This window comes from Hypanus sabinus, chromosome 21 (genome assembly GCF_030144855.1).
Source record: "Hypanus sabinus isolate sHypSab1 chromosome 21, sHypSab1.hap1, whole genome shotgun sequence".
Classification (NCBI taxonomy): domain Eukaryota; kingdom Metazoa; phylum Chordata; class Chondrichthyes; order Myliobatiformes; family Dasyatidae; genus Hypanus; species Hypanus sabinus.
This window is the reverse complement of record NC_082726.1, coordinates 35,967,297-35,979,741: the sequence shown is the minus strand read 5'-3', so window position 1 is coordinate 35,979,741 and position 12,445 is coordinate 35,967,297. Positions and strand designations below refer to the sequence as shown.

Sequence of the window (12,445 nt, the reverse complement as noted above, 5' to 3'; positions counted from 1 at the left end):
TGTTAGGTATAGGTGTTAATCAAAGTTTCTGTGTGAGCTTTAATGAACCACCCAGCCCTTTCTTACAGTGATAAACAATCTTCTGATAGAACTCAGTGGGTCAAGAAGCATCTGTGTGGGGAAAGGAATTGTCAGTTTTTCAGGTCAGAACCCTGAATTGGGACAAACTCAGGATTGCTTCCTGAAATGTCGCTCCAGCAGATTGTTTTTTGCTTCAGAACCCAGTGTCTTGTGTCTCCAGTCCTTTTCTATTATGTTCATTCTTGATATCATTATCACAGTATGTTCCTACTGTTCATCTGTGGAAAATAACTGACTCAATGCCAGACCATAATACCAATACATTACTCCACACTTTTAATGTTTTTATTGATAGCAACTTCCTTTAAAACAGACAACACATAAACCATTATCATCAATGACTAACTAAGACTTTGTCATTACTAAGCATCTGATAAAACTAACATGTAGTAAAACTCCAGTAATCTGCTATCCCTTTGTTCACAAATCCCAGTGAGGCAGCATCCCACTCTCCCTTTAACACCCTGCTTCCTGTGCTCTCTTTGATGGCACTGGGGCTTTGATGGCAACTCTCCTATGAAACTCATTGGGCCCATTTCCACACACAGCCTTTAAACTCACAGGGCCCTCATTTTCTGTTGTAGCTTAGAATGCACAATTGTGTAACATATTACAGTGTTGATAGAATAACATCCAGTAGACCATAAAATCTACTACAGGCATCACCAAGGTTCCAAGGGTGCCAGATTAATGGAGTTTTACTGTACTCACAAAGAAGTCCTTCAGTTTTACAATTTTGGCCAGTGCTGTTCAAAGGTTCTTGGTTACATTTTAAGCAAATCACATTTATTGCCAGAATCACAACCATCATATAGGCTGCATAATTAGAGAGGAAAAGATTGATTATTCTGTCACATTTTGGTCTACTCTGAACACTGGAATTTCTTGAGTTACAATCGGGTGGTTATGCAGGGACTCTCCAGAAACCCACTCAAGTGGAGGCTGAATATATAGTGAGAGGGTACCTCTTTATCTGTGTGCATTCATGCTGCCTGCTGTTTTAGCCCTGTGATGATCACTTATACACTAGTGGAAATAGTATGTGTCCACTGTCTTAAGGTATTAGGTACTACTGTAAGGCTGATTCCCAACTGTGTACTGGGAGTGGAAATTACTTAGACTTGTCACCGTCATTGAAGGTAGCTCCTGGAAACATCAGAACCTAACATATATGCATCAAAGGTGAAAAGAATTAAATCACATTTGTTTATTCTTTTCTGCTGATAGATCAGCTTCCATACTACAAGCTAACAAATGTAAACCACCCCAGGTAAATGAACTGAATTGAGTATCTTTGCTTCAATCTCTAGTATATGTAGGCATTTGCTGAAAGGAGCACCAAGGGCAGTTGAGATGCTTTATGGAAAGAAACCTAGGGCATAAAGTTGTTCTTCTGAGGCTGAAGGAAGAGATGCTCTTGAAAGTATCATTGTAACATGCATCTGTAGCAGTACCTGCACCTCTTGTTACAAAGGTGGCTGCAATCCTTCTTTTGCAAAGAGAGGTATATGGGTCTGAGCTTGTGCTCATCCTACTCAAGACACTTTCTACTTGAAAGAAAGAAGACTGAAGTTCTGTATCTGGCTTTGTTGGGTCTCTCAGACTTGCTCAGTTAGGTTTTTGGCATGAGCTATTGTCAGTGATCACATTGGATTGATTTGGCTCCAATGGTCACATTCTGTTCTAATTCAGAAAGTTGTGAACTTAAAATCCACTCTGGGAACATGAGCACCTTAAATCAGATTGATAACTCTGTATGATACTGAGTACTGTACCTACAGGGGTGAAAAAAAATCATTAAAACTTAAGACCTAGTTGACCTGACAAAAGAATATAAAAAATATCAGAAAGACATTAGAGCTCCCCCTGGTGTCCTGGCCTCAATGCTATCACTGAAACCTTTTGTCGATTTGGGATTTATCTTTGCACCAGGTTGATTATTACATTTTCCAATCTATAACAACCAATGTTCTTCATAAAGTACCTCAGTGACTGTAAGGGCTTTGAGATATTGTGAGGTTGTCAAAGTAACTATATAAAAGAACCTTCATTCTACAAACACCAAGACTCTTTGAGAGGAACAAAAGAATGACTAATGCTGAATGCTATGTAACATTACCTTAGCTGACAGGGCTAATATCACAAGGTGCAGGAGTGTGAACTGGTCAAAGAGAAAATAAGTGGCTTGCCATTGAGCTGTAAGTTGTAACTCTCCATATGCAAAATGAAATAAAAATGTATACAAAAATACAATCATTAATTAATTGATAATAAACAACAAATATTTTCTGATGCACAATATCAATAGAAATAAGAGTACAGACTGGAAAAGTTGTTTAATTGTTCACTTTCAAGGGAAAATTGCAATTAAGTAGCACATGGCCAAATCAAGTTCCCTGTGTCTTTGATATCTGACAGAAAACCAGCCTCCTAAGCTAAGAAGTCTTCATGGCACTGCGTTTAGATGTGAAATTATCTGTGGAATTCTCTGCCCAATGAAGCAGTGGAGGCTACCTCAGTAAATATAGTTAAGACAAGTTTGGATAGATTTTGCATAGTAGGGGAATTAAGGGTTACGGGGAAAAGGCAGGTAGGTAGATCAGCCACGATCTTATTGAATGGTGGAACAGGCTCAATGGGCCAGATGGCCAACTCCTGCTCCTATTTCTAATGTTCTTATGTTGGTAATCAGAGTCCTATAAACAGATTCACATTTAAGATTACAAGGATCTGCTCCTAGAGATTCATCCTTTTTACACAAAGTTTGTCATTTTGTTCCAAGTTGAAATTCATCCTCCAGCTGTATTATTGCCATTCCGCTTCTATTGTTGACTTAAAATTTATTTTTTAAAGTCTGTTTATACCATGTTATACCGCAACTCAATAGAAGCCTTTAGAAAGTAACATTACTATCAAGAGAATTTTAAGAAAGAAAGATTAAGGAGGATGAACTGAATCATTTAAGTTAGTCCTTATGGATCAATGGTGATGTTTTTCACCGTCTATTAGACTGTTTGTTGACTGGATTTTGTAATTGGGCATCCCAGCTTTTATGTGAAGGTTATCTCAGTAATACTGTGTTTCACACTTCTTTAGGAGGGCTTTGAAAAATGGGAATTACCTGCAAGTCACTGGTGGTTGAGAATGTAAGTAGTTTCACAGTCCTAGCACAACCTTGCTGAATTTACTATCTTGAGGTATTTGCCTATGCAAATGTTGCCATCAACTATAACCTTCATATCATAAAGTTTCTATAATAAAGTACAGATCTACTTTTAATCTTCCATATCTGTTCCCATGCCTTTTTATCTGTTTGTTTCCTAAATCAGGCACAAACTCCCCTTTTCACCAGCTATGTTTGTTCATCGTTTTCATATTTAATTTTCAACCTATTTTGTAAGCATCATAAAGGTCCCATTGTCCTCTATAGTCAAAATCCAGTTTTCTGTTGAATTATTTTCCACCTTTTTTAACTGACTTCTTTTTCAGAAAAACTAATTACTGAAATGTTAAATTATTTGTGCCTTTACATAATCAAATTATGCTTGTTGTCTTCTAATCTTGTTTTAGACAGTTATGTTATTTTAGTACAAAGGATAGATTAGTCAAAAGCTATCTTTAGTAAACAATCCAATTCTAGACTTCTGTGATTGACCCCAGCCTTCGCTTTGCTGAAGCTGGAAAGAATTGCGTATTAAAGATAGTTTCTGAAATTTAACTCTTTATCCTCCCATCTGATCAATTTATTTGTTTGTTGGTTGATTCTAAATTGTACGTACTCCCCGAGAACACATAGGTTTCCTCTGGCTGCACCAGTTTGCTCCTACGTTCCAAAGATGTACCAGTTAGGAGGTTAATTAGCCATTGTAAATTGTCCTGTGATTATGTTAGGGATAAATAGATTGCTAAGTGGTGCGGCTCGTTGGGCTGGAAAAGCCTGTTCTACACTGTATTTCAATCCTGTCTTTAATCCGGGACAAAATTGGTTTGCATATCAAAAGTATTAATAGCCTGCAAACTAGAAAGTTATTGTAAAATAGACCTAGCCCCTTCTGGGAGTTTAATATTTAATTCTGACTACCACTCTTTAGAACTCATGCCAAGGCCTTAATATGGGTGTAGACCAGATTTATTAAAATGGATAGCAGAAAGTAGAGACTTCAGTAACGTGGAGTGCCTAGAGAAAGTGTTTAGGACAGATTCGATAGCGGCATTCCAAGTCACTGTTTTGATGGAGTAAGTAAGAAGTGGCAGACAGGTCAACAACGGGAAGTCCAAATTTAAGAAACTGCTGTGACCTGAAGAAATACTCTTTCATGTAGCTAATGTTCAATCTGAAAGGCTGATGATAAAGGACTCATTTGTAGTCATCATTTGAAGATCAGATAAATGCTTAAACAAAAAATTATGACTGTGGGTTTGAGAATACATGAGAATCTTTATCAAAGTTCCAGAAATGGAGCAATTCACCCTTTGTTGCAGTTTCATATGACATTTCCATGATCCTGTGGGATTGTCATTTACATTGGTTTCCCTCAACTCCAACATGTTTCTTCTGAAATGTATTATTATTCATTAAAATTTCTGCTTCTGTCATCATTGTTACACATTAAGATAACTACTTGTGTCCCATTACCATATGTTTACAAGGATCATTGTCTTGTCAAAGATTACTATTCTTTCAGAGCACCAAGAAAATCTGGAAACGTAGGACAGTTAAGAACATTTTGCTAAAAATACCTTTTTGTCCCTATCCCAATATTCTTACAGCAGCATCATTTACATCCTCATCTACATGAGCATACAGCACTGGATCACAAATGCATTCAGACTTCTACTTTCCCATAACTGTCTCAGGATCTATATTTTTCTGAAAACTTCACCTGCTCCAGAATACCTCAATCAGCCACTCTCATAACTATGTTGGAAAAAAAAACAATTTCTTAAAAAAAATACTTTTACTAATAATTACTTTTGAATGTAAGTGTCTGGGGAAAAGTAAAAGCTGCATTTACATTTTGTGAGTGCAGTTTATGTATACTCTCCCCTGATACTGACATATCTCACTCTTTGACAGTGGATGCAGCTGTCAATCTATTGCTGTATTGGATCGTATACAACATGTGGGATGTCTCAGAGTAGAGAACATCTTCCTAAAGCCTGGCAAATGTCTCTTCTCTTTTGTTTGATGTTCTAGCACATGTGTTGCATCAAAGTGAGGATCCAAATGCTTCAATGTCTTCTCAGCTGTAGATACCTTGTCTTTTTCATGTTGTTCGATCTGAATCTCCAGATGTTTTTGTATGGCCAGCCCAAGGACCTCAGGGTCTACAGATGCCCCATAAATTTCCCATGTCATTCCTTTGTCATCCCATTTTACTTCTCGAACTGGAGACTCCTGAATCTCCTGATTCTCTTCTAAGTTAACTTCTGGGAACATGTGAACCAAGCAGCAGTCCATGGGAGACATTGGGTTGGTGCCTACTGACCTACAGTCAACTGCAAAAGAAGTCTGTACCTCTGCATCTTTATGCCTCAGTTGATAATAAATGCCTAGGGTCAGATCTCTGATAGAGGTCATAGTGCACATATCTCGTGTTCTCACATTCACGTTATTATTTGGACTATTTTGTTGAGAAGGATGAGCAGGGTTTTCCAGTTCTACTTTTATTACATCTGAGATATTCTGTGGATTTTCATCAGTCATGGTGGGGACCACATTATTTCCTACAGTGCCATGGCATCTCAGAAGATGTTTTGTGTCCAAACCAGATTCACTCACTGAAGACACCAACCGTGGGAATGCAAGAATACCTGATACTGGCAGCGGGTGGCAATATGCATTGATATTTCCTCTTCCAGAATCACTGACAGAACTGATTAGCCTTGGCATAAGATGAATGGCTGGAATTGGCAGAGAGTGGCAGAAAGCAGGCGAAGTGTCTTCTATGCTCAGACCAGGTATCATGTGGCTTTGAAGTCCAGTACAGTTGTGATTGTTCATTAAAGCATCTTCCTTATGTTGCACATTAGCCTGGTCCTTGGTGATTGTCGCATTTCCTTTCATACAGTTATCTTGATATTGCCTGCCAGATTCTTGGACAACCATGACACCTGGATAATTATGAGAATTCTCTGTAAGCATGAAATGGCTCTGATGCATGGAATTGCACACATTATTGTTGATGCTATTGACTTGATGCTCAGAAGTGGCTGGCCTTTCTCCCATAGTTTCATGATGGTCATTGTCAGTATCACTCTCTGAAATACTTATCACTATCTTTTGATCAGAGTCCATTGTTGTCATTTCACTTTGAGGGATTACACTGCAGTTACTGTCAGGCACAATAACTTGATGTTCCATGGTACTCTGGCTGTGCACTACATTGTCTTGACAGCAGTTCTCTTTGTAACCACAGATGATGTCTGAGCAACTCCTGCACATCAACTTTGTCTGCAACTTCCCCAAATTTGGGTCTTTGTACAACATTGTGTCTGTATTCCTTCTTATGTCTGAGCTGCTGTTAGTACGGTCATTGGCGTGGAGTTTTGCACCATCCTGAAAGATTGGGGATTCAGTCACATGGTTGGGATTGGGGATGGAATTCATTTGGAAGCAGCCACACAAGGGGATAATAGTGAAATTATTCTGTGGCATGAAACAAGAAGAATGACAAGAATATCTTGTGTCCGTTTCAACTGTGTTCCTTGAAGAGACAACACTGCTGATCGTCTTCCTCAGATATGGATTAGTCATTTTCCTTTCTTCCATGTTTTCCCTTCTTGGGAACAGGGTATCAGAGGAGCTTTTTGACAGTGGGAAACATTCTGGTTCCAACATATTACGATACACTACATCCTGGTTTACCTGGAAAGCATGATCAGATGACCTTCGATTGTACGTGGCCATGTCGAATGGGCACTCTGTAATGATGAGAAACAATAAAGAGAGAAATAGTAAATTATGTTATCCCTCTTGTTATAAATTCAGATGAACAATCAGCAATCTGAAAATTAAGTCTATTTCTTAATCTATAGATGCTGCCACAGTTTGTGGTTGTTTCCAGCATTTTATATCTTAGATTTATGTGGGATCTTTTCCATGGACTTATTCTTACTGCCTCAGTAAAACAGCCAATGTTATCAAAGCCAAACCCACCCCAGAGTTTCTCTCTTCCATTGGGCAGAAGATGCAAAGCATGTAGCACCAGTCTCAAAGACAGCTTCTACCCCACTGTTGTAAGGCTATCAAATGCTTCCCTAATACGATAAATTGGACTCTGGACGTCACAGTCTATTTCGTTACGATTATGTACTTTATCATCTACCTGCACTGCTGTTTCTTTAACAAGAGAAAATCTGTAGATGCTGGAAATCCAAGCAACACACACAAAATGCTGGAGGAACACAGCAGCCCAGACAGCATCTATGTTTAAAAGAGTAAACAGCCGAGACCCTCCACCAGGACCTGAAATGTCAACTGTTTACTCTTTTCCATAGATGCTGCCTGACCTGCTGAGTTCCTCCAGCAATCTTTGTATGCTGCAGTTGCTATTACACTTTATTTTGCATTGTTATTGTTTTACCTTGTTCTACCTCACTGTGTAATGATCTGATCTGAAAGAACAGTATGCAAGACAATCTTTTCACTCTATCTCGATACATGTGTCAATATGTTTGTAATGGTATGTTTGTGTTCATGTGGCAAGGTAGGATTATATTGTAGTAAGTATTCTAAATATATCTTTATGGTATATTATTGTGTATCCCTATGATATTGCAGAGCATGAAGAAATATACATTTAATTACGTTGGAGGGGCAACTGAAATGGATGCTTATTGTATGAATGCATTAATAATATGCATAATTATTATTAGTGAGCAAATGTCCCTGCATGTCATTCTCCCCACTTTTCATGCTCCTTCTCTGATTTATATGTCAGTCTGCTTTTCTATAAGAATAGTGTGTCTGTCTAGTATCAGAATGACATGTATATCAGTATGGTATATGTGCATATGTCCAGTGTGTCAGTGTGGGATTTATTGATGGATACATCAGGTTGGAGGGTCAGTATGATGCGCAAGTGATGTGGTGTGTTTTTAATACATGGTTCAGTGTGTGTATAACTCAGCCATCGGTGGTTCCAATGAGGAGTGTTGAGCATGGAGCTAGCAACCCCATCCTGTGAAAGCCCAGTGCTACAGAAATGCCAACAGAAGCACCCCTGGGAGAGGAAGGATCTTTGAAGGTGGGCTACACCTGAGAACAACTTGAAAGAGTGACCCTGGGCAGAGGACTCTGGCGAGCTATTGTCTGCAGCCTATTCCCTAGTAGGGGTGATGAGCTTAACCAACCAACCAATCAGTGTGTGTATATTTAGTGGACCAGATAATATGTACATCACCACGGTGTGTGTGTGTGTGTGTGTGTTTGTGTATGAGAAGAGAGAGAGAGAGAGATAGATAGATAGATATCTAAGAGGGCACTCATGTCCAAAATACTTAAGGAGGGCCATAAAAGACAAATGCTTCATGAGTTTGGAGGTCTTTGGTGATTAATGAGGTGATTTATTTTCATGATTAGTTAATTTAGTTTGTGTGTGTGATTATATTAACCTTGTAGTTTGAAATTGCAGTGATATGATGTGTTTAACATTAGTCTTTAGTTTTCCATCTAATTGAGTAGTCAGCTAGAAGATTTTCATTGAAGTCATGTGACACAAAGGTACAGATACCTGGGAGGGTAAATCTGTGGGGTAACAAAGTACAGTGTGTTTTAACTGTACTGTGCTAAGTGCAGAGAATTCATCAAGGACTGGATAAAAGTGAAGAGTTAAATAAATCGCTTAAATAAATAAACTACTTTAAGATAAGCAGCATAAGGGAAGCTTTGCAGCAACATACAGTAAGATATATAGAGAGTCATAGTCATACAGAACAGAAAGAGGCCATTTGGCTCACAATGTCCACACTGACCATCAGTTCCCAATCTACACCAATTCCACTTACCAGCACTAGGTCTATAGCCTTCTAAGTCTTGGCAATTCAAGTGCTCATCTGGATATTTCTTATATGCTGTGAGAGTACTTGTGTCACCACCCTTTCAGACAGTTTGTTCCAGATTCCAGCCATCCTTTGGGCGAAAAACGATTCCTCAAAACTGCTCTAAACTTCTTTTACTTTGCATAAATCAAAATCTTTTAGTACCACTGTTATAGGGGAAGGTTTCCTATTAAAGTATACTCTGCTCGATGACAATTTCAGGTAATGGAAATTTGCCATAATACAATTCACAAATCACCACCTAATAAAATTTGAGATATGAAAAATCATGATACAGATGGATTTCTAGGAACACAAACCCTCCACAACTTCAAGGAGTACTGTATCTACCTTATCTATGTTGCTCAAAATGTTGCTTATTTCATCAGGTCTCTCTAAACAAACCCAGACTATCCAGTGCCTCCTCATTAGCGAAGTGGCAACATCTTGCTGAATCTCCACTTCATCCTCTCCAATGCTACCACACAGTGTGGTGACTAGAACTGTGCAGAGTACACCAGCTGTGGCCTAGCCAAAGTTTTATTTCCTCCCTGCTCTTATATTTTGTGCCCTGAGTAATGGAGAACAAGTATTCCACATTACTTCTTCACCACCTTATCTGCCAGTGTTGCTACCTGCAAAGATCTTTGTACACCAAGTTTCATTTCTTCCTCAATGGTCCCTAGAGCTCTCCCATTCACTGTGTATTCCCACTTTTAATGTGCATGTCAAAGGACATTGCATCACAAGTAACAGGACTAACTTCCATCTTCCATTGCTCTGCCCAATTGACAGCTGATCAATCTTTTCCTGAAGCTTAAGGCTACTGCGTGGGATTGATGACAGCCACCCCACCATGTGCACCACGTGACGAACTTCCGTTCAGAGTTGGTGAGCTAGATCTGGAGATTAGGGAGAAGGAGAGTTACCTGGAAACTTTATTCCAGGAGCTAGTCACATCCTTTTAGTGAGGTACAGGAAAATTGCTCAGTTGAGAGGTACACAAATTGTGAATGTGAAAAAGGCAAAATCTGTTACAGGAGCTCAAACCTTGTCCAACAGGACGGAGATTCATCCAGAGAGACTGCAGATGCTGGTCTGTTAGAGGAAATCAGTAAGAAGAATGGAATTGTCCACATTTTGTGTTGGGACCTTGCATCAAGACGGAGAGTGGAGAAGGGTGGTAGCCAATATAAGGAGGAGAAGGGGAGGGCTGAGATAGGGGACATAGGACATTCCTTCACCAGCAATTCCACCCCCTCCTCCTCCATCCACCAATCACCTCTGGCTCCTGTTCCATCACTTTCCTTTTCCTCTATATACTGATAATCACCATTCTCCACTCTTAGTCCTAATTTGATCTGAAAGGTGGACAACTGTTTTCCTCCCACAGATGCTGCTTGACTGGCTGAGTTCCTCCAGCAGATTGTTTGTTGCTGGAGGTTCTTCCAGCCTGTGAAGGTGAGCAAATTGGCAAAAGTACCATGGTCCATGGACCCTTCACCCTTCTGTATATCAGGGCAGTGTATTTATTATTGCTGTGCCATGGTGGTTGAGCTGGTCTGATGTAGTGTATGTCCATGATGTTGTCAGTGTTATATGTTAGTATAATATGAGTCTCAGTAAGATCTATGTCAGTTTGGCATTTCTTTGGGGTATAGGTGTCTTGTACAACAACGTGTGTAACGATATGTGTGTGCTTGAGACATCAGTAAGGTTTGAGGGTGAGTGTAAATCAGGTGTGTCAGGTTGCTATGTGGGTCAGTGGAATATTTTCAGTCTAAGATGGATCTACAGAAATCCGTGTAAAATCGAATGCACCGTTGTCAGTCAGGGTATGGAATGGCACGGACGGGAATGTCCATCGAATGAATGTGGCTCAAGTTCGGTCTGAGGCAGTAAAATGGAGACAGGACAAGATGCAATCAGTGTCGTGGTGGCAAAGTGATTGCGTGGAACAATCGAGAAGGACACGGAGCTGTGTCAGGGATGGAGTATCCCCCGGGGAGGTGACGGACTGTAAGAGGACATCCCTTGGGAGGGGTTGGGATCCGTGTACTACACTGTGAGGCGGAGAGGAGCGGCGTGGTGCTCGTGGTGGTGGAGAGGAGGGCATTCTCACCAGCAACAGATCGGAGACTCCATGTCCTGTTCCGTTCTGAAGGGCAGCCTCCGTTCTCGACCTAAGCCACCTCCGGCCCATTTTGTGGAGACTTTTTTTAAAATTCCAGCAACTCTCACCCGTTTGGAGAGCCTTCGGAGTCTCATTACACAATTCCAACAAATTCCCCTCCGGGGTGATTAAACAGTAAAGCATGGTGAGGATCTATATACAGTATATATAAAAGCAACAGGCCTTTTATCTGCTGGGAACATACGTACACAGAATAACGCTCCCGACAACAAACTGCAGCCCAAGTCCAACCCCCCATCCACTAGTGATTACCGGTCACTGGGGAAGATCAGGCAGAGAACCCGATGCAAGAATACTAACGATCGCGGACTATTCGACGGTTCCGACTCCACTGACAGTCTCTTGGCAACAGCACAATGAATATCTAATACCCTCAAAAGCTCAGCACCTCATCAGCCAGCTGGTGCTTTGCTGAAGAAATCCCTTCGGCCCGTTACACCGGGGACAGCACTCACCGTTCAATGAATCCAGGCACTCTTGCAAATATTATCATTAAGTATTGCCGAGTGTGTGTATGTGTGTGTGTGTGTGTGAGTCTGTGTGCAGATGGCCGGGCTGAGTCACACGGTTCCCTCACCGTCCTCCATCGCTCGCTCACACGATGCAGACGCAATGAAAAGCAGAGAATATCAAGCTGTTTTATCCGATTAAGGGAAATAGTGCCGTGCTCCCTCAGCCCGTCCAGCGCCGTGCGTCGCCTCTCTGTTCCACACTCACAAATTACAACCAAGGACTGGTTCGCGTTGCTCACTCGCCATCCTTACCTCCAGACATCTCCCCTACGTGTTTATGTGACTCCCGTCCGTCTCTCACTACCTGTCACTTCCAGTCTGTGTCGGTGAGACCTTTGGCTATTCTTCCAGGTTAATCTCTCCGCCTGATCGTTGTCGCTGCCTCTGTTTAACTGTGGTTTACTTTATTCTCCAGCCTTCCCTGAACAAACAGGATGACCACCACTCTGTACTGACTGAGTTTCCACTAATACTTCAAATTAGAGAAGCACACAAAGCAATCACTGGCATTTGAGAGGCTGATTTGTTTAATGGTTAGACAAAATGGCCACCGCAGAGCCAGTGCAACGAAAGTTTTGTTCATCCGTTTTTCCCATCCCCAATTCCTTGATCTAAG

General features: G+C 40.6%; 1 protein-coding gene across 4 annotated transcripts; it reads right to left on the bottom strand.

Moving 5' to 3' along the window:
• LOC132378942 (GRIN2-like protein) lies at nucleotides 1-12,224 on the bottom strand. Of its 4 annotated transcripts, none has more exons than XM_059946313.1 (2): nucleotides 12,082-12,224; nucleotides 1-7,005 (listed from the first exon to the last, which is right to left on the bottom strand). In XM_059946313.1, exons 1-2 carry the CDS (start codon nucleotides 12,089-12,091, stop codon nucleotides 5,171-5,173), a joined length of 1,845 nt encoding a protein of 614 aa, XP_059802296.1. In that variant the 5' UTR covers nucleotides 12,092-12,224; the 3' UTR covers nucleotides 1-5,170. The 4 variants fall into 4 exon arrangements, with proteins under 4 accessions (XP_059802296.1, XP_059802297.1, XP_059802298.1 ...); XM_059946314.1 differs by lacking the exon at nucleotides 12,082-12,224 and adding an exon at nucleotides 11,773-12,051; XM_059946315.1 differs by lacking the exon at nucleotides 12,082-12,224 and adding an exon at nucleotides 11,506-11,548.
• Nucleotides 12,225-12,445: the final 221 nt, after the last annotated feature.